This window comes from Somniosus microcephalus, chromosome 2, assembly GCF_052327205.1.
Source record: "Somniosus microcephalus isolate GS21.2 chromosome 2, FLI_Smic_1.0, whole genome shotgun sequence".
In the NCBI taxonomy this organism is placed as follows: domain Eukaryota; kingdom Metazoa; phylum Chordata; class Chondrichthyes; order Squaliformes; family Somniosidae; genus Somniosus; species Somniosus microcephalus.
In genome coordinates this window covers 297,823,058-297,850,696 of record NC_140988.1, presented here as the reverse complement: position 1 = coordinate 297,850,696, position 27,639 = coordinate 297,823,058, and the positions used below count along the sequence as shown (strand labels likewise).

The window sequence follows — 27,639 nt, the reverse complement described above, 5'->3', positions numbered from 1 at the left end:
TAGATAAAGGGGAACCAGTGGATGTAGTGTATTTGGACTTCCAAAAGGCATTTGACAAGGTTCCACACAAAAGATTACTGATCAAGATAAAAAAATCACAGGATTGGGGGTAATATACTGGCATGGGTGAAAGATTGGCTATCTAACAGAAAACAAAGAGTTGGGATAAATGGTTCATTCTCAGGCTGGCAATCAGTAACTAGTGGTGTTCCGCAGGGGTCAGTGCTGGGACCCCAACTTTTTACAATCTATATTAACGATTTGGAGGAAGGGACCGAGTGCAACATATCCAAGTTTGCCGACGATACAAAGATGGGAGGGAAAGCAGTGAGTGAGGAGGACATAAAAAACCTGCAAAAGGACATAGACAGGCTAAGTGAGTGGGCAGAGATTTGGCAGATGCAATATAATGTTGGAAAGTGTGAGGTTATGCACTTTGGCAGAAAAAATCAAAGAGCAAGTTATTATCTAAATGGAGAGAAACTGCAAAGTGCTACAGTACAAAGGGATCTGGGGGTCCTGGTGCATGAAACACAAAAAGTTAGTATGCAGGTGCAGCAGGTGATCAGGAAGGCCAATGGAATCTTGGCTTTTATTGCAAGGGGGATGGAGTATAAAAACAGGGAAGTCTTGCTGCAGTTATACAGGGTATTGGTGAGGCCACACCTGGAATACTGCGTGCAGTTTTGGTGTCCATATTTAAGAAAAGATATACTTGCTCTCGAGGTGGTTCAGAGAAGGTTCACTCGGTTGATTCCAGAGATGAGGGGGTTGACGTATGAGGAAAGGTTGAGTAGGTTGGGACTCTACTCATTGGAGTTCAGAAGAATGAGAGGCGATCTTATCAAAACATATAAGATTGTGAGGGGGCTTGATCGGGTGGATGCGGGGAGGATGTTTCCACTGATGGGTGAGACTAGAACTAAGGGACTGCCCTTTCAAAACTGAGATGAGGAGAAACTTCTTCACTCAGAGGGTAGTAAATCTATGGAATTTGCTACCCTAGAGAGCTGTGGAAGCTGCAACATTAAATAAATTTAAAATGGAGATGGACATTTTCCTAGCAGATAAGGGAATTAGGGATTACGGGGAGAGGCCAGGGGAGTGGACGTGAGTCTAGATTCAGATCAGCCATGATCCTATTGAATGGCGGAGCAGGCCCGAGGGGCCGTATGGCCTACTCCTGCTCCTATTTCTTATGTTCTTAAAAAACATACCAAAAATGGTGGGGAAGCAAGGGTCTAATGAGGGTGAGGAACTTAACATAATTAATATAAGTAGAGAAAAAGTACCAGAGAAACTAATGGGACTAAAAGCCGACAAATCCCCTGGACCTGATGGCCTACATCCTCGGGTTCTAAAAGAGGTGGCTGAAGAGATAGTGGATGCATTGGTTTTGATCTTCCAAAATTCCCTAGATTCTGAAATGGTGCCACTGGACTGGAAGGTCACAAATGTAACACCGCTATTCAAGAAAGGAGGGAGAGAAAAAACAGGGAACTACAGGCCAGTCAGCCTGACATCAGTTGTCGGGAAAATGCTGGAATCCATTGTTAAGGAAGTGGTATCAGGGCACTGAGAAAATCATAACATGATTAGGCAGAGTCAACCTGGTTTTATGAAAGGGAAATCGTGTTTGACAAATTTATTACAGTTTTTTGAGGATGTAACTAGCAGGGTAGATAAAGGGGAACCGGTGGATGTAATATATTTGAATTTCCAAAAGGCATTCGATAAGGTGCCACATAAAAGGTTATTACACAAGATTAGGGCTCACGAGGTTGGAGGCAATATACTAGCATGGATAGAGGATTGGTTAACGGACAGAAAACAGAGAGTCGGGATAAACAGATCTTTTTCAGGTTGGCAGGCTGTAACTAGTGGGGTGCCGTAAGGATCACTGTTGAGGCCTCAGTTGTTTACAATCTATATTAATGACCTAGATGAAGGGACCGAGTGCAATGTATCCAAGTTTGCTGATGATACAAAGCTAGGTGGGACAGTAAGCTGTGAGGAGAACACAAAGAGTCTGCAAAGGGATATCGATAGACTAAGTGAGTCGTCGTCGTACGTGTCTTCACACTGTTCCCTTTGGGGAACTGTATGAAGTGGTGGAAGGATTTCTGGCCGCGATTAACGCTCCTTCCGTGACCAGCCATTTGTGTGGTTAGTCCTATGGCGGGAGGGTTTTACGGGCTCCCACAACCCATACGAGGGGGGGGGCCACCCACACCCACAAGTATCCCGCTGGATGTCAACCCAGAATTTAGAGCCGGAGCTCCGACTCCACTTGCCGGGACTGTCTGGAGCGGGGTTCGAAACCCTACACCTTCTGGCCCAGCGGCGGGGATGCTACCGCTACGCCAAAGGCCCACTCCACTAAGTGAGTGAGAGATGGAGTATAATGTAGGGAAATGTGAGGTTATTCACTTTGGTAGGAAGAATAGAAAAACAGAATCTTTTTTAAATGGTGAAAAACTTTCAAATGTTGGTGTTCAGAGAGATTTAGGTGTCCTCGTGCAAGATACACAGAAAGCTAGCATGCAGGTACAGCAAGCAATAAGGAAGGCAAATGGCATGTTGGCCTTTATTGCAAGGGGGTTGGAGTAAAAGAGTAAGGAAGTCTTGCCCCAGAGGGCTGTGAATGCTGAGTCATTGAGTACATTCAAGGCTGAGATAGATAGATTTTTGGACTCTAGGGGAATCAAGGGATATCAAGGGATATGGAGATCGGGCGGGAAAGTGGAGTTGAGGTCGATGATCAGCCATGATCTTACTGAATGGCGGAGTAGGCTCGAGGGGCCATATGGCCTACTCCTGCTCTTATTTCTTATGTTCATATGATTTAAAATCAACAGTAGCAGCCAGGACTGAAGCTTGGGAAGGTTATCACTTAAATGCCACAAGCACTAGAAGAGCTGAGCAGAATTTGAACAGAAAGAAAATGTACTAACGAATGCAAGCCAATATAAAAAGGAAAGAATTTTAGTGCATACGAGCTTTGTAATGTTGACCCTTGCTGTATACATGGCTTCTTTGAGTTAAGCTTTAGGGCATGAAGATCATTTTATATACAAGTATATACTATAGGCACATTTGAGTATCAGATTGTATTGGCCTTCAAACTTACAACATTTAGTTAGAAGTCAATCACATGAGCCACCAGAATAGTCTTTCAATGCAGGACACCTACCCTGTCCACTTTAATAATCTGAAATTTCTGTGTGATGTCTGCAGGGTTGGCTGGCAGCCTGGAGCGGCCAGAGACAAAGCGAAGAAACAGCACTCTCTCTTCATTAGAAAACTCTTGCAGTGTTTGCCAGAGCCAACTCAGTAGTTGATGGTTTTCAACAATGTCACGGTAACGCACAACTTTCTTTAAGGTATCAACATTGACTTCCGGCATCCCACACACGAGCTGTTCAAGCTGCCTTTCTGTAAGTAGAGACAGGAGAGGTACAGGGACAATGGCTGACATCCCCTGTCTGACTGCTGCTACCTGAAAATGATCAAACACCACAGAGAAAACATTAACAGTTTGTGAATTAATTTGTTATTGGGATGCTTTCTCTGTAAATCAAGCATGGTTAATATATAGCCACGTATTTTTTTTTAAACAAAGGAACAAATATTTTTTCTAAAACCTTTTCCTAAAGCAATGTAAACTAATCTAGAGAATTGGAGAAAATTGAAAGATCTACTTCTAAAGCGGTGGTTGAACATGTTATATACTCCACTTTTGTAACAGGTTCAGCTCACGTTATACAGATTTGCATTAAGCAGGGAAATAATGAGTAAGGCAGTGTTAAGCCAGATGCTGGCATGTCCTGATGTGTCATGTTGGAATTTTGTCAAAATCGGGATCAAGGTATGCCTTTAGAAAATAGCAATATAATTCAGGATGCAACACATATTGAGTGTTCTATGTTATAAATTTCAAGTCATCAAAATATCACATGTAATCACATTAATATCAAATAGTAGTTGTTAATTGAATGGTAAGATTTGAAATGCTGACAACTATGATTAAAAACCACAGGAGGGTTCAATTTGTCTCTTCGATCTTTGCCATTACTCAAACCAGTTTTTTTTTGCCTATAATACTTCCTTATAATGAGATGCTATAAACATATGCAAGCCAGGAATGCTGGACAGAATTACAGTATTATATTATAAGGTGCACAGATTTTTTTTATTCATTGCCATTCACAGGATGTGGGCGTCGCTGGCATGGCCAGCATTTATGGCTCATCCCTAATTGTCCTTAAGAAGGTGGTGGTGAGCTGCCTTCTTTACAACTTATGCTAAGCCATTTCAGAAAGCAGTTAAGAGTCAACCACATTGCTGTGGGTCTGGAGTCACATATAGGTAGGGTAACGACAGGATATTTCCTTCCCTAAAAGGACATTAATGAACCAGATGGGTTTTCAAGACAATCTGGTAGTTACATGGTCACCATTACTGATGCTAGCGTTTTATTCCAGGTTTATTTAACTGAACATAAATTCCCCAGCTGCTATGGTGGGATTTGAACTCTTGTCTCCGGTTCATTAGTCCAGGCCACTGGATTACTAGTCCAGTAACATTACCACTATGCTATCATTCCCATACGAGGGATAACTCCTCGCAAGCTCACTTTCTTTCAAGTTTCCTCCCTCTTGCCTGGTGCTGATGGTTGTTGATGTGTAATTGAGTGTTTACAGTCACTCCAGCATCTCACCCATGTTTTTATTCAAGTGTGAGCCTAGACTATGCCAGAAAGCTACTCAAAGGGATGGGGATGTTCGTGAAAGGATGAGTGCCATCTGTTCTTGCTGATCATTCATAAATGCACAATTTTCAGCAGCTGTCACTAGACAGTGATCAAACACAGCTAGGGACCCAATTCAGTTGCAAGTGCCTAGACCACTACCATGGGTTGAAATCAGTTAACTCAGCATAGATTTGGGTTCAAGCCTTGGAGCCTCCTTATCCTAATGACTCAGTTTTACACAAGGCAGTGCTTTTACCACCGACCACCAGGGGAGTCCTCACCACCCTTATTTTCAAGGGCTTGGGGAAAGCAGTATTTATCAAATTTGAAGATCCAAGAGACCATTCTGAGATGGCAGAGGAATAGGAGCATAATTAAGTCCACTACTTACAGCTTCACACAGAAATTAAAATAATTTTAAAAGGACTTTGATGCTCACCTGTTGATCCAGTTCATGTAATCTATATTCAATCGCTCGCTCTACATACTCCTTCCTGTTTCCAAAAGTCAAAGATATACTACTTCCTCCAGGAATTATTGAAACAACCTTACCATCTGCACTCTGACCAACAAAAGAATCCAAAGGGATCATCTAGAAAAAAAAATTCAAGACAAATAACATTATAAAAAGTGACCACAATATCCAGTCCACCCCCACTGAAAAAATGCTAAACATTTTTTTAACAATGAGGCTCAAGTTATATTTATTGATGCATACGGTATGGACAATATGAACAAAACTGCATAAAATTACACAATGTTACACAATGATACCAGGGATGCAGGATCAGTTTTGTGAAGAGACTAGAGAATTTGCGATTGTTCGCCTTAGAGCAAAGAAGGTTAAGGGGAGATTTAATGGAGGTGTTCAAAATCATGTAGGGTTTTGATAGCGTAAATAGGAGAAACTGTTTCCATTGGCAGAAGGGTCGGTAACCAAAGGACACAGATTTAAGGTAAAAGAACCAGAGGCGAGAGGAGGAGAAATGTTTTCACACAACAAGTTTTTATGATCTGGAATGCACTGCCTGAAAGGGTGGTGGAAGCAGATTCAATAGCTTTCAGAAGGGAATTGGATAAATACTTGAAGGGGAAACATTTGCAGGGCTATGGGGAAAGGGCAGGTGAATGGGACTAATTGGATAGCTCTTTCAAAGAGCTGGCACAGGCATGACGGGCCGAATGGCCCCTTCTGTGCTGTATCACTCTATGATAAGCTCATATAGCGACTTAAAGAAACAAGAAAACAATCCTGAAATTAACTGTCATTCTAAACCTGAAGTCCCCATGCCATGTAATATTCCATAGGAAGAGAGGGCAGGCTGCTTCCAGGTAAGACTGGAAATTCAACATATTGGGAGGCGGGTGCCTATATCCACTATTCTACCATACAGCTTGCTGACACACAAACAGACCATTAATTTTAGTATTATGCCGTCCATTTCAATGGCTCAAGTCTCCTAATGCAAATTAGTCCAGTTTGGCAAAGGAGGTTACAAAATTCAACTAGAAACTTGGCACAGCCCTTACCTCCAGGAAATTTTCCTCTGTTATCCCACTATTGTCCAAATGCAAGATTCCATACAAGCTCCGAATGTAAAGCAAATCAACCTCCTCCAAATCTTCAGTGGTGAGTGGGATTGAGCAGAGCTGTTTCCACACAAGTGGTGCTAGGTGTAGGTCCAATGGTTTCTTGGTCCGAATAGCTACAGCCATCAGGATTCCCAAAAACTTAAACTGCTGGAGGTGCTCATCAGTGCAAGCTGATGGGTTAAGTAAGAATCTGAAAGAAAATGCAGAGGGGTTTAGTTTGAGAATTTTTAATTTGTTTTTCCACAATACTTTAAGCTTCCTAGCACCACATGCCATTTAATGACCAGTAGTGTCACCATGTGATCTGCTCTTTGTGGTCCTGAGCCTACTCCTAAGATTTGCTTGGTAGCTAAGTCTCAGATTCTCCTTTGTTGGATTCGTGTCTCCTCTCAACATCATGGTAAGACCAAGATGTATCAACTCGGATACATGCGTCAGCCTTGGTTCAGTGGTAGCACTCTTGCCTGTCAGAAGTTCGTGGGTTTAGGTCCCATTCCAGAACTTGAGCACATAGCACTGTTGGAGGTGCCGTCTTACAGATTAGACATTAAATGGAGGCCCCATGTGCGCTCTCAGCTGCATTATTCAAAGATAAGGAGGGGAGATCTCCCGGTGTTCTGGCCAATATTTATCCCTCAACCTACTTCACTAAAACAGATTATCTAGTCATTAATCTCAGTGCATTTTGTGGGGCCTTGCTATGTACAAATTGGCTGCCATGCTTCCATACACTACAGCAGTGACTACACTACAGCAGTGACTACTTGGCTTTAAAGAGATGTGCTGAGGTTGTGAAAGGTACTAAAGAAATGCAAGTTCTTTCTTTCATTATTAAAATAAAGCATGTTTCACCTGTCTCTGTTGCTACCAACTTCTGCAGTGCCATTTGGTGTTGAAATCAGTAGATCAACCACTCCAGTCTCCAATTCCTGGAAAATAAAGGTAGAAATTTAAATTGTTGCTAATAGAAATTGCAGTTCTTATCTGAACATATTCTCTTAACCATTTAAATTTCATATTACACAAAATCAAAGACGCCTTATATTAGTATGAGAGATGATTTTCAATGAAGAGATTTCCAAAACAACTGAATCAAATCACACAAGCCAAAAAATAATCAGAAATATGAAATTATGGTCAAATGATGTGAAGTAATAGTTGCTTAGACAAATATATAAGGTGCCAACAGGAACTCAAACAGGCAACCTCCAGGAACAGCATTCACTCTTTCACTAGCTACTGACATAATCAAATTCATTTGTAACAAATGGAAATTACATTACTTTATAAAATTACATTGCCACAATATATGGTTAATAAGATACTGTAGGAATGTCTAGTTCCTATCCAAAAGACTGAGGTCCACTCAGGCGATCAAATAAACGAGGTTTAATGAAAACTAACAGAGTTTAACGGATAACTACAGGAGAACATCGAATATAGGTCTAGTCAGTTCGGAGGCTCCATGAGGACTGCTTGGGCGGTCCCGTGGCTGACGTCATGACGTTTTTCCCGCCAGTGGGGGAATCACGTGATGAACGGCGTGACGTCATCGCGTTTACCCGCACTATGAAAGTGATCGCGCTCTGTACAGGTAAACAGTGAAAACAAAGATACAGACTCAGGCTGTGTGATGAAATATTCCATTCATCACTCATCAGTATTTCTCTGCCTGTGACTGTGGTTGGTTTCAGTTTCATTTCCATTGTATTGTACTGTGTGTAGGGCTCCGCCCATACCTGGCTCCTATGTAAGCTGGCCCAGCCTGCAGCACATCCAGTACGGCAGACCTCTGGATGGAAGATACATTCTCCTCTGTGTTACCTTCTAAGTCAATAAAAGCCTTGTTTTGTTTCGCTAACATCGAGTCTCGGATTTATTGAGGCACATCAGGCTGTAGCTAACATATTATTAAAGGGAATTATATACAATTGATCAGAGTCCCTTAGTGGCTCTGCCACATGCGCCCCCCCCCCCAGAATTGTCTTTAATAGCAAAAGTCAAACGGCGAGGAGGCCTGACAAGCCTGTCAGATCGACTTCTGTAGCCTTGAAGTGGAAGCTGATGGACCGCGGGCGAGCTGGCAGGCGGTTGCGTTTGATCTGGCACGGCGACTGTGGGCGGTCGGCCACGTTTCGGCGGTTGTGCGATCTCGACTGGGCGGTCAAGGTCCAAGTGAGCCGGCTTCAACCGGTCAACCGAAATGTGATCCAGTTTACCCTCGACATCGACCGAAAAAGACTTGTCTCCTGGCTCTACCACGCGGAAAGGACCAGTGCAAGGGGGTTTGAGCGGATCCCAATGAGCGTCGTGGCGGATAAACACATAGTCGGCTTTCTTCAGCTCAGCTGGGACATGGGAGCTCTGCAAACTGTGATGTGACGTAGGCACTGGAGCGAAACTTCTGGCCGCCTCCTGGTGGCAGATGAGCTGCTGGGATGCGGACCATGGCTCTGTTGGAGTCGGAAGGAAATCCCCTGGTATGCGTAGCGGCTGACCAGGTACGAGCTCCGCCGAGGACGATTGAAGATCTTCTTTAGGCACCGTACGAAGACCCAAAAGGACCCATGGAAGCCTGTCCACCCAGCCTGCGCCTTGAAGGCTGGCTCGCAGTGCGGCCTTGAGCGATCTGTGGAATCGTTCGCACAGGCCGTTTGCCTGTGGATGGGAGGCAGTGTGATGTAGCTCGACGCCGAGCCCTTGAGCCACAGCGTTCCAGAGCTCCGAAGAAAACTGCAGCCCACGATCAGACGAGATGTCCGCCGGTACCCTGAAATGGACGACCCAAGAGGAGATGAATGCCCTGGCGACGTCTGCGGAAGTGGTGGATGACAGAGGAACCGCCTCCGGCCATCGAGTGGAGCGGTCCACCATTGTAAGAAGATGAGTAAACCCGTGCGAAGGCGGAAGTGACCCCACCAGGTCCACATGCACATGATCAAACCTACGTTCCCGAACAGCGAAAGTGGCCAATGGAGCCTTGACGTGACGCTGCACCTTGGCCTTTTGGCAGACCACGCAGGTGTTGGCCCAGTCGCGAACATCCATGTGCATGCCCCGCCACACGAATTTGGACGACATCAGCCGTTGCGAGGCCTTCATGCCAGGGTGCGACAACCCGTGTATGGCGTCAAAACTTTTCAGCGCCAGGCGACCGGCATGATAGGGCGAGGATCTCCTATGGAGATGTCGCAGAGTAGCGTAGTGCCCGCGGCATGGAATTTGACGTCGGCCGCTTGGAGGCTAGAGGGGTTGGTTCTGTAAGATTGGACTTCCGGATCCGAGGCTTGATCCGCAGCCATGAGGGCATAGTCGATGCCGAGCTGGACTGCATGAACGGTTGCGCAGGAGAGGCAATCCGCCACCAGGTTGTCTTTACCAGACACATGTTGAATGTCAGTGGTGAATTCTGAGATAAACGTCAACTGACGTTGTTGCCAAGCTGACCAGGGTTCGGCGGTCTTGGCCATAGCGAACGTTAGTGGCTTATGGTCCATAAAAGCTGTGAACGGACGTCCTTCTAGCAAGAACCGGGGCCAGAAAAAGGGCCAGCAATTCCCGGTCGAACGTGCTGTACTTCCTTTCGTTTCGCCATAGTTGACGGCTGAAAAACGCCAGCGGTTGCCACGTCCCATGCACCCACTGTTCCTGCACTGCGCCGATGGCGTAGTCTGACGCGTCGGTGGTAAGGGGGATGGTGGCACCTGGCAGCGGGTGTGCCAGCATGGTTGCGTTGGCTAAAGCGCCTTTTGTGTCGACGAACGCCCGGTCCATGTCGACTGTGCAGCTAATCGGATCCTTGCCGGACTTGCCCTTGAGGGCCTCGTACAGGGGCTGCATGAGCAGACCTGCATTAGGGACGAACCGGTGATAAAAATTTACCATCCCGAGGAACTCCTGCAGGGCCTTGACGGTCTGCAGGCGCGGGAACGAAGTAACTGCCTCCACCTTCGTTTGCAGGGGAATTGCGCCGTCTGATGTGATGCGATGGCCTAAGAAATCAATCTACTGCAGGCCGAACTGGCACTTGGCCGGGTTGATGATCAAACCGTGTTGACTGAGGCGTCTAAAGAGGGTGCGCAAATGGCAGATGTGCTCCTCTTTATTAGGGCTGGCGATGAGGATGTCATCGAGGTAGACGAATAGAAACTTGAGGTCCCGAAGCACGGAGTCCATCAAGCGCTGGAAAGCCTGTGCAGCGTTCTTCAATCCAAACGGCATCCGCAGGAATTCAAACAGGCCGAATGGGGTGATGACTGCAGTTTTCGGAACGTCTTGTGGGTGTACGGGGACCTGGTGGTAGCCACGGACAAGGTCGACTTTTGAAAAAATGGTATTTCCCGCCAAATGGGCAGAGAAATCCTGAATATGAGCGATCGGGAGTAGTGGCGTCGTTCAGGCGTCGGTAGTCGCCGCAAGGCCGCCATCAGGTTTCGGAACAATGTGGAGAGGCGAAGATCAGGGACTATTCGACCAGCGAATAATCCCTAGCCGCTCCATCGTGTCGAACTCCGCTTTCGCAGCCGCGAGCTTGCCAGGTTCGAGGCGCCGGGCCCGTGCGTAGACCGGGGAGCCAGTAGTGGTGATGTGATGTTCGGCACCATGTTTCGTGGCCGTGGAAGACAAAGTGGGTCTGGTCAGGTCTGGGAAATCTCCGAGGAGGCGAGCGAAGTCATCCGGAGGTGGGAACACGCAGGAGACCGCGTGTTGTTACCGCGGTGGCGTGAAAAGTGGCCACATTGATCAACCGGCGGTGCCGTACATCCACCAGGTGACCGTTGGCGCACAAAAAATCCGCCCCGAGGATGGCTTGAGAGACTTTGGCCGTGATGAAATCCCAGTAAAACCGCTGGCCGCCGAAACACACCTGGACCCGCCGGCTTCCGAAGGTCCGAATGGCACCGTCATTAGCCGCCTGGAGGGAGGGGCCGTGCCCACCGACTTGTAGATCAAGATTTGACGCGGGTAGGATGCTACACTGCACCCCGGTGTTGCAGAGGAAACGTCGACCAGATAGGGAGTTGTTGAAGAGGAGTTTTCCCGAATTACCGATTGCCATCGCAGCCACGGGGCGCTCGTTATAGCCGGTCCTCATTCGACAGGGTGGCTGCTGTTTTTTTTTTATTGAGCGAAAAGCTGCATGGAGGGCAGCAGCATCTTGCTTTCGCGCCAAAACGGGCGTGGTAGAAGCACAACCCCGCAGGTTGAGGGCCTGGAGCAGTGTCCGTGGGGGATGGGCGCCTCGTGGCAGCGCAGTACTGCTGTGTCACCGTGAAGATCTTGTCCGCATCGGCAGCCAGCTCTGCACAGTCTGTGACTTCCGACCTGGCTAGGGCAGCCTGAACTTGCTCCGGTAGCTGGCTGAGGAATATCTCCCTGAAGAGGAAGCATTCCGGTTCGGAGCCCAGGAGCGTGAGCATTTGGCTCATGAGCTCGGACGGCTTGGAGTCCCCGAGGCCGGGCATATTGAGTAGCCGGCAGGCGCGCTCCGACTTAGTTAGCCCGAAGACCTGTAACAACCGCGCCTTTATCGTTTCATACTTGCGATCTTCTGGTGGATTATCAAGCAGGCTGACGATCCGCAAGGCTGTGGCGCTGTCGAGGGCGGAGACCACGTGATAGTAACGGGTCTGATCCGCAACCATGTTCCTGATTGCGAACCACGCGGCTGGCTGTTGCTCCCAGAACTGTGGTAGCTTCAAAGCAACGGCGTTCGATTCCATGTTCAGTAACTTCTGCGAAAACCGTTCGCAAAAGTCGGGGTCACCAATGTAGGAATGTCTAGTTCCTATCCAAAAGACTGAGGTCCACTCAGGTGATCAAATAAACGAGGTTTAATGAAAACTAACAGAGTTTAACGGATAACTACAGGAGAACATCGAATATAGGTCTAGTCAGTTCGGAGGCTCCACGAGGACTGCTTGGGCGGTCCAGTGGCTGACGTCATGACGTCATCACGTTTTTCCCGCCGGTGGGGGAATCACGTGATGAACGGTGTGACGTCATCGCGTTTACCCGCACTATTAAAGTGATCCCGCTCTGTACATGTAAACAGTGAAAACAAAGATACAGACTCAGGCTGTAGCTAACATATTATTAAAGAGAATTATATACAATTGATCGGAGTCCCTTAGTGGCTCCGCCACAATACAAGATTTTGATGGAATTGATGACAAATACTCTATGAAGTGATAGAAAGCCTAAGAACATCATTGGTAACTGCATATAATGGGTTTGGTATGTCTATGCCACGTCAATAACAAATTGCATTTATATAGCGTCTTTAATGTAGAAAAACAACCCAAGGTGCTTCACAGAGGCATAATAAAGAAAATGGACTTTGAGCCAAAAATGGTGATACTAGGAATGTGACCAAAAGCTTAGTCAAAGAGGTGGGTTTTAATGAGGGTGATAAAGGAGGAGATGGAGAGGTGGATGGGTTTAATGAGGGAATTCAACAACTTAGGTGCTTGAAGGCATGTTTGTCAACAGTGGGACAAATGGAAAAGGGCCAGAGTCAGAGGAATAGAAAGAGTTTGGAGGGGAGGATATAAGACTGGAGGAAGTTACAAAGATATGGAGGGAAAGGTCATGAGGGATTTGAACAAGAGGATGAGAATTTAAAATTTGAGATGCTGAAGGACTGGGAGCCAATGTAGAATAGCATGGACAGAGGTGATTGGTGAGTGGGACTTAATTCGGGGTAGGATACGGGCAGTAGAGTTTTGGATGAGCTGAAGTTTACGGATGGGCAATTGGCCAGGAGAACATTGGAATAGTCAAATCTAAAGTTGATAAAGACATGGCTGAGGGTACCAGCAGCAGATGGGCCAAGGTAGGGATGAAAGCAGGTGATGTTATGGAGGTGGAAGTAGGTAGACTTTGTGATGAAGATGATATAGGGTTGGAAGCTCATCCTTATTTCTTACCATGCTTCTTGAATGTAGAATTTTCTATGCTTTACAGACCCCCCAAGTTCTATCATAACACACATCTTTTATGGCTCTCCTATTCTCTATACTCCTCTAGACCCGCCTCTCATCCTTCTTCATCTAACTATCAGCATAACCCTCTATTCTCTTCTCCCTCGTGCTTATTCAGCCTCCCCCGAATGCATCTATACTATTCACGTCAACCACTCCCTGTGGTAGTGAGTTCCACACTCTTGCCACTCTTTGGGTAAAGAAGTTTCTTCTGAATTCCCTCTTTGATTACTTGGTGACTATTATATTGATAGCCCCTAGTTTTGTTCTTCTCCACAAGTGGAAACACTCTGGGGCAGATTTTCCCGAACCTGTCGGGAAGAAGGCGGGACTTCCCCTTTCGGGTTTTTGACCCGCCTACTTAGACGTCCGGCCAATCCACGCGATTTTCCCTTGATTGACCTTGTTGAGCTCGCCCAGTGGGCTCAGCAGGCCAATTAAGGGCCACCCGGCAACAGGTGATGTCACAGACTGCAATTTCATCTGTCAAGAGTTTTTGACAGATGAAATATCAGCGTTTCACAGCTGTTTGAAGCTGTCAAACACTGACAGTCTGAGTTCTACCATGCATCATTCTGCACAGACTCAGTTAGAACTCACATCGGCACTCAAAGCTGAAGGCTGTCACTTTTCACAGATTGCAGCCGTTCAGCTTTAAGTGCTGGGTGAGTGATGGGCTCCTGACGGCTACAGGAAGAAAGGCTGTAAAGGTAAGTACAGGCAAGTAAAAGTTCTTTACACACTTTAGACACACCAAACACACTTACCTTTACACTCATGCACCCATCACTCACCTGAGCACCGACATCGCGACCCCTCCAACTCGACGGCCCGCCTGCTCTAACCTGGCGTGGTTTGGAGCGGTCGGGAAACCCACACGAAACTCCTCAAAATAGGGATTAGGCTAAAAACTGCCTGTTAACTACCTGTTAACAGGCAGTTAATTGGCACTAATCCCTTCCCGCCTGGTTTTGGCGGGTCCCAGTGCGGGGTGGGTACCCGCCGCCCCTGAAACTTACGTGGGGCGGGGTTTTGGGCAGGATGGTTTTGGGACCCCCAAATTTGGGATTTCCCCCCCCCCCCACACGCCTGAAACCCCGCCTGATGGCTCCAGGAAAATCTAGCCCTCTGTATCTACTCTATCAAAGCCTTTCATAATTTTAATGACCTCTATTAGGGCCTTCTCTTTTCAAGAGAAAAGAGACCCAGCCTGTTCATCCTTTCCTGATGGGTATAACCTCGCAGTCCTGGTATCATCCTTGTAAATCATCTGTGGAGAAGCTGAATGAAAGAAGAATTTAAATGTACCATGTTCTAAAATAATGTTCATCTAATTTGTTTGCAATTGAGTACAACAAATATATAGAACAGGTGCGCAACTGTGGTACAATTACTGGTGTGCCAACACTCTGATGAATGAATAGATTGGTGCTGCTATGAAGGAACTAAGTGATTGAAAATCCAAACAGCCATTTCTGGTGCTCAGACTGGCACATTTAGCGTGGGTGGAGGACACCATCAGAAGAAAGGGTTATATACATCAACATTAACAGACTAAAATTACATCAAAGAAAAATTGCTAAGTAGATTGACTGAAAAAAATGTCTTGCTGCAGTCGATCAATCTGATCTTGAAATGTGAAAATAAGTTGATTTAACAGTGTGTTAAAAGAAGATTCCCTCCTTAACATTCTAATCTTGTCTTTCCCCTAATATTCCTCTTTCATACTGTGATATCTCTCACAAGATTCCTTAGAAGTTTAGAGCACAGAAGGCAACCACTTGGGAAATCTTGTTTATGCCAGTTCTTTGCTACAGCAATCCATATCTAATCCCACTGCACTTCTCTTTCATTTGAATCCCGAAGGGGTTTCTATTTTCGCACACCTGTCAGCATATTTCCATTGATGATATATTCTCACTCCCTATTTTTCTTTCCAGAATGCATTATCTTCCCCACATTAAATTGCATTCATCACCTTTCTGCCATTCCACTAATTCGCTCATGTCTTCCTGAACCCTTTTATAGTGCTCACTTTCTACTAAACCCACTACTTTTGTGCCATCAGCAAATGTGATAACATGGCCCTGAATTCGAAGTTGGTGGCATAGCTAAGGAGTACGCCACCGACATCACAAGGAAATCTGCACTTACCTCATGCGGACCCCCCTTCGAGAACCTGCTTTCAAACGCTGCAGAGTTGTGTGCAGCGTAGTGTCCCACTGAGCCCAGGAGCGCACCGTTGTGCGTATGCGAACCTGGGATCACGTGGGGCGGTGCTCATTTCACTTCCTGACTCTTAGCCAATCAGGAAACAGAGGAGATTGGTGATTTGTATGATTTATAGAAGACAAGGCAGTATCAAACATTCATTAAAAAACACAGAGCTAAGCTTCATGGAATGAGTGACCATAACATGGTTGAATTCCAAATTCAGTTGGAGGGTGAGAGAGTTGGATCTCAAACCAGCGTACTAAGCTTAAATAAAGGAGACTATGAAGGTATGAGAGCAGAGTTGACTAAAGTGGACTGGGAAAATAGATTAAGGTGTAAGATGGTACATGAGCAGTGGTGTACATTCAAGGAGATATTTCACAACTTTCAAGAAAAATATATTCCACTGAGGAAAAAGGGGCGTAAAAGAAAAGACAGCCATCCGTGGCTAAGTAAAGTAATAAAGGATAGTATCCGACTGAAAACAAGGGCATATAAAGTAGCCAAATCTAGTGGAAGGATAGAAGATTGGGAAGCATTTAAAAGCCAGCAAAGAATAACTAAAATATTAATTAAGAAAGGGAAGATAGATTATGAAAGTAAACTAGCAAAAAATATAAAAACAGATAGCAAGAGTTTCTACAGTTATATAAAAAGAAAAAGGGTGGCTAAAGTGAATGTTGGTCCCTTAGAGGACGAGACCAGGAAATTAGTAGTGGGGAACATGGAGATGGCAAATACGCTGAACAAATATTTTGTATCAGTCTTTACAGTAGAGGACACTAAAAATATCCCAACACTGGACAAACAGGGGGCTATAGGGGGGGGGGGGGGGGAAAGAGCTAAACACGATTAAAATCACTAAGGAGATGGTACTCGGTAAGATAATGGGACTTAAGGCGGATAAATCCCCTGGACCTGATGGCTTACATCCTAGGGTCTTGAGAGAAGTAGCGGTAGGGATTGCGGATGCATTGGTGGTAATTTTCCAAAACTCCCTGGATTCAGGAAAGGTCCCAGCAGATTGGAAAACTGCTAATGTAACGCCCTTATTTAAAAAGGGAGGTAGACAAAAGGCTGGAAACTATAGACCAGTTAGCCTAACATCTGTGGTTGGTAAAATGTTGGAGTCCATTATTAAGGAAGCAGTAACAGGACATTTGGATAAGCATAATTTAATAGGACAGAGTCAGCATGGTTTTATGAAGGGGAAATCATGCTTGATAAATTTGCTAGAATTCTTTGAGGACGTAACAAACAGGGTGGATAAAGGGGAACCAGTGGATGTGGTGTATTTGGACTTCCAAAAGGCATTTGACAAGGTGCCACACAAAAGATTACTGCACAAGATAAAAAAATCACGGGATTGGGGGTAATATACTGGCATGGGTGGAAGATTGGCTATCTAACAGAAAACAAAGAGTTGGGATAAATGGTTCATTCGCGGGTTGGCAATCAGTAACTAGTGGTGTTCCGCAGGGGTCAGTGCTGGGACCCCAACTCTTTACAATCTATATTAACGATTTGGAGGAGGGGACCAAGTGCAACGTATCCAAGTTTGCCGACGATACAAAGATGGGAGGGAAAGCAGTGAGTGAGGAGGACATAAAAAACCTGCAAATGGACATAGACAGGCTAAGTGAGTGGGCAGAAATTTGGCAGATGGAATATAATGTTGGAAAGTGTGAGGTTATGCACTTTGGCAGAAAAAATCAAAGAGCAAGTTATTATCTAAATGGAGAGAAACTGCAAAGTGCTACAGTGCAAAGGGATCTGGGGGTCCTGGTGCATGAAACACAGAAGGTTAGTATGCAGATACAGCAGGTGATCAGGAAGGCCAATGGAATCTTGGCTTTTATTGCAAGGGGGATGGAGTATAAAAGCAGGGAAGTCTTGCTTCAGTTATACAGGGTACTGGTGAGGTCACACCTGGAATACTGCGTACAGTTTTGGTTTCCATATTTAAGAAAAGATATACTTGCTCTCGAGGCAATTCAGAGAAGGTTCACTCGGTTGATTCCGGAGATGAGGGGGTTGACTTATGAGGAAAGGTTGAGTAGGTTGGGCCTCTACTCATTGGAATTCAGAAGAATGAGAGGCGATCTTATCGAAACATATAAGATTGTGAGGGGGCTTGATCGGGTGGATGTGGGGAGGATGTTTCCACTGATGGGTGAGACTAGAACTAGGGGGCATAATCTTAGAATAAGGGGCTGCCGTTTCAAAACTGAGATGAGGAGAAACTTCTTCACTCAGAGGGTAGTAAATCTATGGAATTTGCTACCTCAGAGCTGTGGAAGCTGCGACATTAAATAAATTTAAAATGGAGATAGACAGTTTCCTAGCTGATAAGGGAATTAAGGGTTATGGGGAGCAGGCAGGGAAGTGGACGTGAGTCTAGGTTTGGATCAGCCATGATCCTATTGAATGGCGGAGCAGGCTCGAGGGGCCGTATGGCCTACTCCTGCTCCTACTTCTTATGTTCTTATGTACAAAGTATGAGCTGACAGGTGTACATCATATTTACATTTACAATATCAGCTGCAGTAAACTGCATAAGCGTGGCAGCCACTGAAATCTTCAAAACAACAAATAATGGAGCAATATTTATTTTAACATTCTGGCAATCTTTAAAGTTGTGTAAATCAAAGCATGTATCTTTGTGCTGGGAACCTGACAGACAGTTGATTTACTTAATATTCCCAAAGTGAAATTCTGGGTAAACTCAACGGCAATACCAGGGACCTTTCTTTGTCTCTCCTTTATACAGATATGTGTGACTCAGAAGTGGAATTAAAAAAAAAAAAAAAAATTAATTCGTTTTTATGGGATGTGGGCGTCGCTGGCAAGGCCAGCATTTATTGCCCATCCCTAGTTGCCCTGGTGAGCCGCCTTCTTGAACTGCTGCAGTCCGTGTAGTGAAGGTACTCCCACAGTGCTGTTAGGGAAGGAGTTCCAGGATTTTGACCCATCGACGATGAAGGATCGGAGATATACTTCCAAGTCAGGATGGTGTGTGACTTGGAGGGGAACTTGGGAGGTGGTGGTGTTCCTATGCGCCTGCTGCCCTTGTCCTTCTAGGTGGAAGAGGTCGCGGGTTTGGGAGGTGCTGCCGAAGAAGCCTTGCTGAGTTGCTGCAGTGCATCTTGTAGATGGTACACACTGCAGCCATGGTGCGCTGGTGGTGGAGGGAGTGAATGTTTAAGGTGGTGGATGGGGTGCCAATCAAGCGGGCTGCTTTGTCCTGGATGGTGTCGAGCTCCTTGAGTGTTGTTGGAGCTGCACTCGTCCAGGCAAGTTGAGAGTATTCCATCACACTCCTTACTTGTGCCTTGTAGATGGTGGAAAGGCTTTGGGGAGTTAGGAGGTGAGACACTCGCCGTAGAATACCCAGCCTCTGACCTGCTCTTGTTGCCACAGTATTTATGTGGCTAGTCCAGTTAAGTTTCTGGTCAATGGTGACCCCCAGGATGTTGATGGTGGGGGATTCGCCATTGGTAATGCCGTTGAATGTTAGGGGGCGGTGATGAAACTCTCACTTGTTGGAGATAGTCATTGCCTGGCACTTCTGTGGCGCGAATGTTACCTGCCACTTATTGGCCCAAGCCTGAACGTCATCCAGGTCTTGTTGCATCTAACACTAAAAGGCTGCCATTATAATAAATTCTGTAACTGAAATCTTCTCATGGTAACAATCTGGCATTGTAAATCTCTCATTAGAACAAAGTATGTTTATTCAAAGTTCAAACATCAGTTGTTACAAACCTCTTATAACACATACTGGCAATACAAGTCTCTCATTTCTTTGTATTACGATTATTAACTTCACATTTAAAATAAGGTTATGAACCATTCATTTAATGCTTTATTCAGTGTGCTTACAAACACTCCATTATGATAACCTCTTAAAACAAATCTCCCATTATACCATTGTTGTATTAAAGATCTTTTTGTAACACAATTTTCTCATCTGGTCCCCTTACACTGTGCAATAGGCTTCCTGCGCCTCTTTGCACCAGACTCAAACATTTTCAGCCTAATTACCTTGCAGTAGGTGGGCAATTAGCCCAACTTTTCATTTGTACTTTTATTTGTACGAGTAGGTGAAAGACACAGCAAAGCCTATGTGCAGTCGGAACTTGACAGACTGCAAGTTCGGGATTTAGCGCATGCTCTTGGAAATTCCAAACTTGCGGTCAGTTTCAAAGGTGTTATGACGGCATACTCTGAGATATGTCGTCATACAGACCGCAAATTCAAGGCTAATGTTTCTATGGTCAAGTCCAATCCAAATCATGTATATATGCACAGAAAACAAAAGTGGCCTCAGCATTGATCCATGGTGTACACCACAACCAATCTGAGCAACAGCGATTAACCCTAGCCCCTTGCTTCCTGTTAGGCAACCAAAGTTCTACCCCTGCTACTATATTTCCACTTATACTTTATAACAAACCTCCTGTGAGACACCGTAACATATACCTTCTAAAATCACATACACTGCATCTACTTCATTTTCTTTATCTATACAGTCACTTCTTTAAAAAAGTCAAACAAAACTTGCCTTTAAGAAATCTGTACTGGGATTCCCTGATTAACCCATATATTTGTTCATGGGATGTGGGCGTCGCTGGCAAGGCCAGCATTTATTGCCCATCCCTAATTGCCCTGCAGAAGGTGGTGGTGAGATGCCTTCTTGAACCGCTGCAGTCCGTGTGGTGAAGGTACTCTCCTGTGCTGTTAGGGAGGGAGTTCCAGGATTTTGACCCATCGACGATGAAGGATCGGCGATATACTTCCAAGTCAGGATGGTGTGAGACTTGGAAGGGAACTTGGAGGTGGTGGTGTTCCCATGCACCTGCTGCCCTTGTCCTTCTAGCTGGAAGAGGTCGCAGGTTTGGGAGGTGCTACCGAAGAAGCCTTGGCGAGTTGCTGCAGTGCATCTTGTAGATGGTACACACTGCAGCCATGGTACGCCGGTGGTGGAGGGAGTGAATGTTTAAGGTGGTGGATGGGTTGCCAATCAAGCAGTTTGCTTTGTCCTGGATGGTGTCGAGCTTCTTGAGTGGTGTTGGAGCTGCACATCCAGGCAAGTGGACAGTATTCAATCACACTCCTTACTTGTGCCTTGTAGATGGTGGAAAGGCTTTGGGGAGTCAGGAGGTGAGACACTCGCCGCAGAATACCTAGCTTCTTGTTGCCACAGTATTTATGTGGCTGGTGCAGTTAAGTTTCTGATCAATGGTAACCCCCAGGATGATGATGCTGGGGGATTCGGTGATGGTAATGCCATTGTATGTCAAGGGGTGGTGGTTAGACTCTTGCTTGTTGGAGATAGTCATTGCCTGGCACTTCTGTGGTGCGAATGTTACCTGCCACTTATCTGCCTAAACCTGAACGTCGTCCAGGTCTTGTTGCATGCGGGCATGGATTGCTTCATTATCTGTGGAGTTGTGAACGGCACTGAACACTGTGCAGTCATCAGCGAACATCCTCATTTCTGACCTTATGTTGGAGGGAAGGTCATTGATGAAGCAGCTAAAGATGGTTGGGCCTAGGACACTGCTCTGAGGAACTCCTGATTGACCTCCAACCACCAAAACCATCTTCCTTTGAGCTAGGTATGACTCCAGCCAGTGGAGAGTTTTCCCCCCCCGATTCCCATTGACATCAGTTTTACTAGGGCTCCTTGATGCCACACTCAGTTAAATGCTGCCTTGATGTCAAGGGCAGTCACTCTCACATCACCTCTGGAATTCAGCTCCTTTGTCCATGTTTGGACCAAGGCTGTAATGGGGACAGGAGCTGAATGGTCTTGGCGGAACCCAAACTGGGCATCAGTGAGCAGGTTATTGGTGAGAAAGTGCCGCTTGATAGCACAGAAGGCAGTAGAGGCCAATTCATTAAATATATTCAAGAAGGAGTTGGATATATTTCTTAAGGCTAAAGGGGGTCAAGGGATATGGGGAGAAAGCAGGGACAGGGTACTGAATTTGGATGATCAGCCATGATCGCATTGAATGGCGGAGCAGGCTCGAGGGGCCGAATGGCCTACTAATGCTCCTATCTTCTATGTTTCTGTCGATGACACCTTCCATCACTTTGCTGGTGATTGAGAGTAGACTGATGGAGCGGTAATTGGCCGGATTGAATTTGTCCTGCTTTTTGTGGACAGGACATACCTGGGCAGTTTTTCACATTGTTGGATAGATGCCAGTATTGTAGCTGTACTGGAACAGCTTGGCTAGAGGCACAGCTAGTTCTGGAGCACAAGTCTTCAGCACGACAGCCGGGATGTTGTCGGGACCCATAGCCTTTGCTGTATCCAGTGCGCTCAGCCGTTTCTTGATATCACGTGGAGTGAATTGAATTGGCTGAAGATTGGCTTCTGTGATGTTGGGGACCTCAGGAGGCCGATATGGATCATCCACTCAGCACTTCTGGCTGAAGATGGTTGCAAACGCTTCAGCCTTGTTTTTTGCACTCAAGTGCTGGACTCCACCATCATTGAGGATGGGGATATTCATGGAGCCTCCTCCTCCCGTTAGTTGTTTAATGGTCCACCACCATTCACGACTGGATGAGGCAGGACTGCAGAGCTTTGAACTGATCCGTTGATTGTGGGATCGCTTAGCTCTGTCTAGCATGCTGCTTCCACTTTTTAGCATGCATGTAGTTCTGTGCTGCAGCTTCCCCAGGTTGGCACCTCATTTTTAGGTGCGCCTGGTGCTGCTCCTGGCACGCTCTTCTACACTCCTTATTGAACAAGGATTGGTCCCCCGGCTTGATGGTAATGGTAGAGTGAGGGATATGCCGGGCCATGAGTTTACAGATTGTGGTGGAATACAATTCTGCTGCTGCTGATGGCCCACAGCACCTCATGGATGCCCAGTTTTGAGCTGCTAGATCTGTTCTGAATCTATCCCATTTAGCACGGTGGTAGTGCCACACAACACGATGGAGGGTGTCCTCAGTGTGAAGACGGGACTTCGTCTCCACAATGACTGTGTGGTGGTCACTGCTACCAATACGGTCATGGACAGATGCATCTGCGACAGGTAGATTGGTGAGGACGAGATCAAGTAGGTTTTTCCCCTCGTGTTGGTTCTCTCACCACCTGTCGCAGGCTCAGACCGGCAGCTATGTCCTTCAAGACTCGGCCAGCTCGGTCAGTAGTGGTGCGTCCTTCAGGACTCGGCCAGTTCGGTCAGTGGTGGTGCTATCGAGCCACTCCTGGCGATGGACATTGAAGTCCCCCACCCAGATGGCAGACGCTGACTGACCTCATCGAGGATGGATATTAACGTAGGCTTAGGCCTTTATCGCCCCACTGATGTGCAGCAAGGTACTCTCCAGCTCCTTGCTAGCAGGGAAGTGCTGGTGGCCCATGAGAGGGATGATGGTAAGAGGGGTCATGATAGTGGGGGCTCTTCTCAAAGCGCTCCGACTTCTACCCTGTTGCCTCCCCCTCAGTTTGAGCCCCACTTGCTACCTCGGATCCCGATGGCTGAGTCTGTCCCTGCACAGTTGTAGGCGGAGCAGTCTTTGGCAGGGCCCTCACAGGCTCCAAAACCCAGAGGACGTCCGCCAAAAGTGTCAAAGCAGTCGCAGCAGGGAAGTGAGCAGCCTGCATTTACCTCTGCTGAAGCCACAGGGATTGCACCTCGTAGAAGCACAGGGAAAAGAAAAAAGACAAAATCCTAGATGCAGAAAGGTATGCACATGGGTGTACGAAAAAATGTTAATGTTAAGTTTCAGTTATATTTATGATGCACAAATGTATTTCTTTGCACAACTTTCCTGTCTTGGCCATTTTTGCCTGCTACCTGGGAAGTAGCTTTGTCACTTGGACTGAATGATGAGACATAACTTAACCTCGAGCTATGGGAGTTTGGGAGAGGAATGCCGTGGTCATTGTAGGACTGCTTTGTGATGTTGTTGGGGGTGGGGTTTGGGGAGAAATTAGTCCAGCGTCTGGGAGTCATATTGGTGTACTGGTGCAAGTTAAGTAAATCTGGCTATTATGCAGCCATCCCAGGCAGCAATGTGCGCCGCTGCTGGTGCCATCGCCAAGTCAGGTTTCATCCTCCTCCTCGTTTTCCACCTGTTCCTCCTCCGAAGAGGCTGTGCGCTCTGTGCCTTGCTCCTCCTGCTGCTCCAATCCTCGCTGCTGCGCTATGTTGTGCAGCACACGACAATGATTCTGGAGACCCTGGCTGGTGTGTACTGAAGGGCTCCTCCAGATCGGTCAAGGCTTCTGAAGCACATCTTCATCATGCCGACTGCTTGCTTTGACACATCTGGTGGATATGTGGCTGTCATTATAACGCTCCTCAGGCTCATTACTTGGCCTCCCCAAGGGTGTCATCAGCCACGTCTTCAGTGGATAGCCCTTGTCTCCAAGCAGCCAGCCGGTAAGTCTGCTTGGAGGTGTGAAGAGCTGAGGGAGGGTGGACTGGTGCAGCACGAAAGAGTCATGACAGCTGCTAGGGAATCTGGCACACACATGCATGATGTTATTATGGTTGCAGACGAGCTGCACATTGAGGGAGTGGAAGCCCTTATGGTTCACAAACATTCCTGGGTGATGTGGGGGTGCCTTGATGACTCCCTGCACCAGTGGGAAGCCAACCAGAGTCGCAAAGCCGAGCGCTCGCTCAGTAACACTGGCTTCATCAGTGGCAAAGTTTACCTAAGTGGCTCACTTGTCAAACATGGCATTAGTCATCTGGGTGATGCATTTGTGGGTGGCCAACTGTGAGATCCCCAAATGTCTGCTGCAGAGGGTAATGGTTGATGGGTGTTTTTGTGACTGGAAGGCTGTTTCCAGTGGGGTTCCGCAGGGCTCAGTACGAGGTCCCTTGCTTTTTGTGGTATATATTAATGATCTAGACTTGAATATAGGGGGTATGATTAAGAAGTTTGCAGATGATACTAAAATCAGCTATGTGGTTGATACTGAAGAAGGAGGCTGTAGACTGCAGGAAGATATCAATAAATTGGTCAGGTGGGCAGAACAGTGGCAAATGGAATTCAATCCGGAGAAGTGAGGTAATGCATTTGGGGAGGGCTAACAAGGAAAGGGAATACACATTAAATGGTAGGACACTGAGTAGTGTAGAGGAACAAAGGGACCTTGGAGAGCATGTCCACAGATCCCTGAAGGTAGCAGGCCAGGTAGATAAGGTGGTTAAGAAGGCATATGGAATGCTTGCCTTTATTAGCCGTGGCATAGAATACAAGAGCAGGGGGGTTATGCTTCAACTGTATAAAACACTAGGTAGGCCTCAGCTAGAGTACTGCGTGCAGTTCTGGTCACCACATTACAGGAAAGATATGGGGGCAGTAATTCGGGTCGGTGGCTTGCCGCGCGTGCAAGCCCCTGATATGCACTTACCCGACGCGCTGACATTTCACCTCCAGGGACGCCTGGAATTCCATTTTGAAACAGAAGAATCCCGGGCAGCGTTTGACATCACGCCGCCCAGGAGTGCAGCCAGCGCGAAGCCTGGAGCACGCTGTGCAAGTGAGACACGCCCCTTGAGGTCTCAGTTTAATAGGACACGCCCCCAATGTTTCTCACAAGCTGCTAAGCATTTTTACATGCAAAGCAGCATTTTAAATAGGTTTTTGGTATTTTTATGAAGCTTTTGGTAACTTTTATAAACTTTTAAAAACGTTTACATTATTTTGAAGAATCTGAAGTAGTTTTAAACAGAATTAAAGCAATTTAAAGACTTTTAAAAGCCCTAAAATAATTTTTTAAATTCCATTTATTTATTTAGCAATGTCGTTGTTATACGTGTCTTCACACTGTTCCCTTTGGGGAACTGTATGAAGTGGTGGAAGGATTTATGGCCGTGATTAACACTCATTCCGTGACCGTAACCATCTTTGAACCAGCCATTAGGGTGGTTAGTCCTATGGCGGGAGGGTTTTACGGGCTCCCACAAGCTATACAAGGAGGGGGGGCCACCCACACCCACGGACGCAAATATCCCACTGGATGTCAACCCAGAATTTAGAGCCGGAGCTCCGACTCCACTTGCCGGGACTGTCTGGAGCGGGGTTCGAAACCCTACCCCCGTCTGGCCCAGCGGCGGGGATCCTACCGCTACGCCAAAGGCCCAATCCGATTAGCAACGTGAAATGGCTGGAATGAGCACAATTCACGGCATTAAAAGAACTCACAATTGAACTGATGATGACCTCAGCAATCTCCTCAACGAGGTGGAGGCGCAGCGCCTGCTCATCATTGGTAATGAGAAGTCAAAGGCGCCGCAAAAAGGACAGATGATAGCTTGGTCTTTCAAGTGGCAGCATAGGGCTCCAGTCACAGGGAGGGAAAAGGCGCAGGAAACGTATGGGTGTCACCTTTTGCGCGGAGTGGGCCTTTTGCGTAGCGGTAAGCATCCCCGCCGCTGGGCCAGAAGGAGTAGGGTTTTGAACCCCGCTCCAGACAGTCCCGGCAAGTGGAGTCGGAGCTCCAACTATAAATTCTGGGTGGACATCCAGCGGGATACTTGCGTCCGCGGGTGTGGGTGGCCCCCCCCCCCTCAGATAGGTTGTGGGAGCCCGTAAAACCCTCACGCCATAGGACTAACCACCCTAATGGCTGGTATGAAGATGGTTATGGTCACAGAAGGAGTGTTAACGTGGCCAGAAATCCTTCCACCACTTCATACAGTTCCCGAAAGGGAACAGTGTGAGGATACGTACGACGATGACCTGTTGCGCAATGCACCTCCTTGGACCCTCAGTCGCAGATGCGAGGGGGCAAATCGTGCAATTGTTAAATTTTTCATTTTATTGACATGTAAAATGTTGGCCCAGTAATTCCCTTCCAAACGCGCGAGTACGGTCGGGGTACTTACGCGTCTGTCCGGAGGAAATGCCGGTTTTCAGCATGCACAGCGCATGCGGGGAAAACCAGCATTTCCTGTCCTCTGAACGAAGGGGTTCAGAGGCAGAACGCGTGCGACTGTACAGGCAGCGCGTGCGCAGTAAAATTCGCCGCTTTCATTCATGCTTTCAGTGAGGTCAAGTCCTTACAACTTACACATGAAAAAAGCATGAGTACAGTTGCTCCAGAGGCTGCGGTTGTTTGGGAAAGGGAGGAAAGTTATTTTAAGAAATGCTGAGGTAAGTTTTAAAGTTTATTTTTGTTTTTTAAAACGGGTTTTCAGTACTGTAGGTAGAAGGATCAATTGTGGCTATGTGAATTGAATTTGCTGTGTTTATTAAATGTGAAAATGACTCCAACATTTTTAAGAAAGAAACTTTTCATCAGTAATATATTCTTTTAAGTAATTATGTATGTATGTCTGTATATATTCCTTTGCGTGTATGAATATATTCCTTTACTTTTGTGTATGAATGTATGTATTTAATTATGACTTTCAGAGAAAGTAACTTATTGGAAAATCATAATTAAAAACATACATTCATACACATAAGTAAAGGAATATAAAACATACATACATATACGTAAAGGAATATATGCAGACATACATACATAATTACTTATTACTGATGAAAAGTTTCTTTCTTAAAAGTGTTGGAAATGTTACATTACTCATTTTAGAACACTCATTCTCACATTCAATTCACACAGCCACAATTGCTCCTTCTACCTACCGTACTGAAAACCCGTTTAAAAAAAAAAAAAAATTTAAACTTTAAAACTAACCTCAGCATTTCTTAAAATAACTTTGCTCCCTTTCCCAAACAAAAATATTGCCTTTCAGAAGCTCCACGATAAAATATATCTTCCTCCGCAGCCTTGGAGCAACTTTACACATGCTTTTTTCAAGTGTAACTTGTAAGGACTTACCCTCACTGAATCCATGAATGAAATCGACGAAGTTCACTGCGCACGCGCTGTGCCTCTGAACCCCTTCGTTCAGAGGACTGGAAATGCCGGCGTTCCCCACATGCACGGTGTTTCCTGAACGCCGGTGTTTCCTGAACGCCGGCATTTCATCCGGCCAGATGCGTGAGTACCCAGACCGTACTCACGCATTTGGACCCGAATTACTGGGCCATGATTGCACTAGAGAGGGTACAGAGGAGATTTACAAGGATGTTGCCAGGAGT

General features: G+C 46.3%; 1 protein-coding gene across 3 annotated transcripts in view; it reads right to left on the bottom strand.

Annotated features, from left to right (window-relative positions):
* Nucleotides 1–27,639, bottom strand: part of LOC147123467 (putative E3 ubiquitin-protein ligase HERC1) — a 491,571-nt gene that overhangs the window by 20,204 nt on the left and 443,728 nt on the right. For all 3 annotated transcript variants that reach the window (XM_085973346.1, XM_085973361.1, XM_085973355.1), the window contains 4 exons: nt 7,199–7,275; nt 6,284–6,536; nt 5,193–5,345; nt 3,194–3,499 (listed from right to left, as the gene is read on the bottom strand). In XM_085973346.1, the coding sequence (XP_085829472.1) occupies nt 3,194–3,499; nt 5,193–5,345; nt 6,284–6,536; nt 7,199–7,275 (789 nt within the window). The remainder of the gene's footprint in view (nt 1–3,193; nt 3,500–5,192; nt 5,346–6,283; nt 6,537–7,198; nt 7,276–27,639) is intronic.